The sequence below is a fragment of the Sinocyclocheilus grahami genome, unplaced genomic scaffold (assembly GCF_001515645.1).
Source record: "Sinocyclocheilus grahami isolate Dianchi unplaced genomic scaffold, SAMN03320097.WGS_v1.1 scaffold958.1, whole genome shotgun sequence".
NCBI lineage: Eukaryota > Metazoa > Chordata > Actinopteri > Cypriniformes > Cyprinidae > Sinocyclocheilus > Sinocyclocheilus grahami.
Window position 1 is genome coordinate 627,843 of NW_015506137.1, and position 1,116 is coordinate 628,958.

Consider the following 1,116-nt stretch of genomic DNA (forward strand, 5'->3'; position numbering starts at 1 on the left):
CGTGTACTGGAAGCTTGTGACACTAAAACAGATTCCTTGTATGTGCAAACTCTTTCTGACTTTCTGACTAAACGCAGCCTTGATCCCAAACTTTGTTTTTAATGCAAGTAAAGAATGTGCCAATGTTTACATGTGCCAAATACAGAATCCCTCGGACCAAACAAACAGATCAGTTTTTCAGTGGCAGTGTACCATGAGTTCAGACAGCGGTTACCCATCAGCCACCTCTCTCCAGCAGGTTTCTACACGTTCACGCACCGCGAGCTGACGGTCATGACGAGCGGCTGGGACGAGCGGCCCGTGAAGCACGGCGGGTGTTTGCTGGGCGCCGGCGGCTTTGGCGTCGTGTTCAGAGGCTCTATGTGCGGCAGCACAGACGTAGCTGTGAAAAAACTCAACCCTGTGAGTCAGCAGCGCTCGGAAATCATGTTTAACTCACTCTAAGTAACTGAGAAAGTCGACAGGTTTCATGTGTCTGCCACCTATATTCTGCAGTTGAATGAATGCAGACAGTAAACACGATGTGAATTAACTTCTAAAGTGTCTTTCAGCACATAATAGTCAGATTTAATTTCTGATATGTTGTAGTTGGACGACAGCTCACTTGAAGATCTCAAGACTCAGTTTAATCAAGAGATTCAAACACTCAGGAGGTAACACTATATTAAATTATTACGTTTCATAATTTTTATCACTTGCAGTACATTATAAAAAAGTATGGATTGATTGTATTTTATTATATTAATATACAAATATTATATATAATGCATAATATTCATAAATTGTTGTTGATATTGTATATAAATGTACACATATATGATTTTTGATTCATCAGTAATAATGCGAGATACTTTTTTCATAAATGTGTATATTTTTTATATTCAGTATTCATTTGTTATAGTCTTCATTAAAGTTATTTTTATAATTACTTTATCACTATTATAAGTTATAAATATATACTATATAAAAACAGTTTATAAATATAATTATACAATTATATTTATATTAATATAACAATATTATGTTATGCATCATATTTATAAATAATAATATATTCCTCATTTGTCCAATTATAAAAAAGGATGGATTAAATATTATATATATATATATATTAGT

General features: G+C 33.7%; 1 protein-coding gene across 1 annotated transcript in view; it reads left to right on the forward strand.

Moving 5' to 3' along the window:
* The window catches only part of irak4 (interleukin-1 receptor-associated kinase 4), a 19,245-nt gene that overhangs the window by 3,693 nt on the left and 14,436 nt on the right, over positions 1-1,116 (forward strand). Inside the window, exons 4-5 of the mRNA XM_016249891.1 lie at positions 239-402; positions 589-653. Coding sequence (XP_016105377.1) covers positions 239-402; positions 589-653 — 229 coding nt within the window. The remainder of the gene's footprint in view (positions 1-238; positions 403-588; positions 654-1,116) is intronic.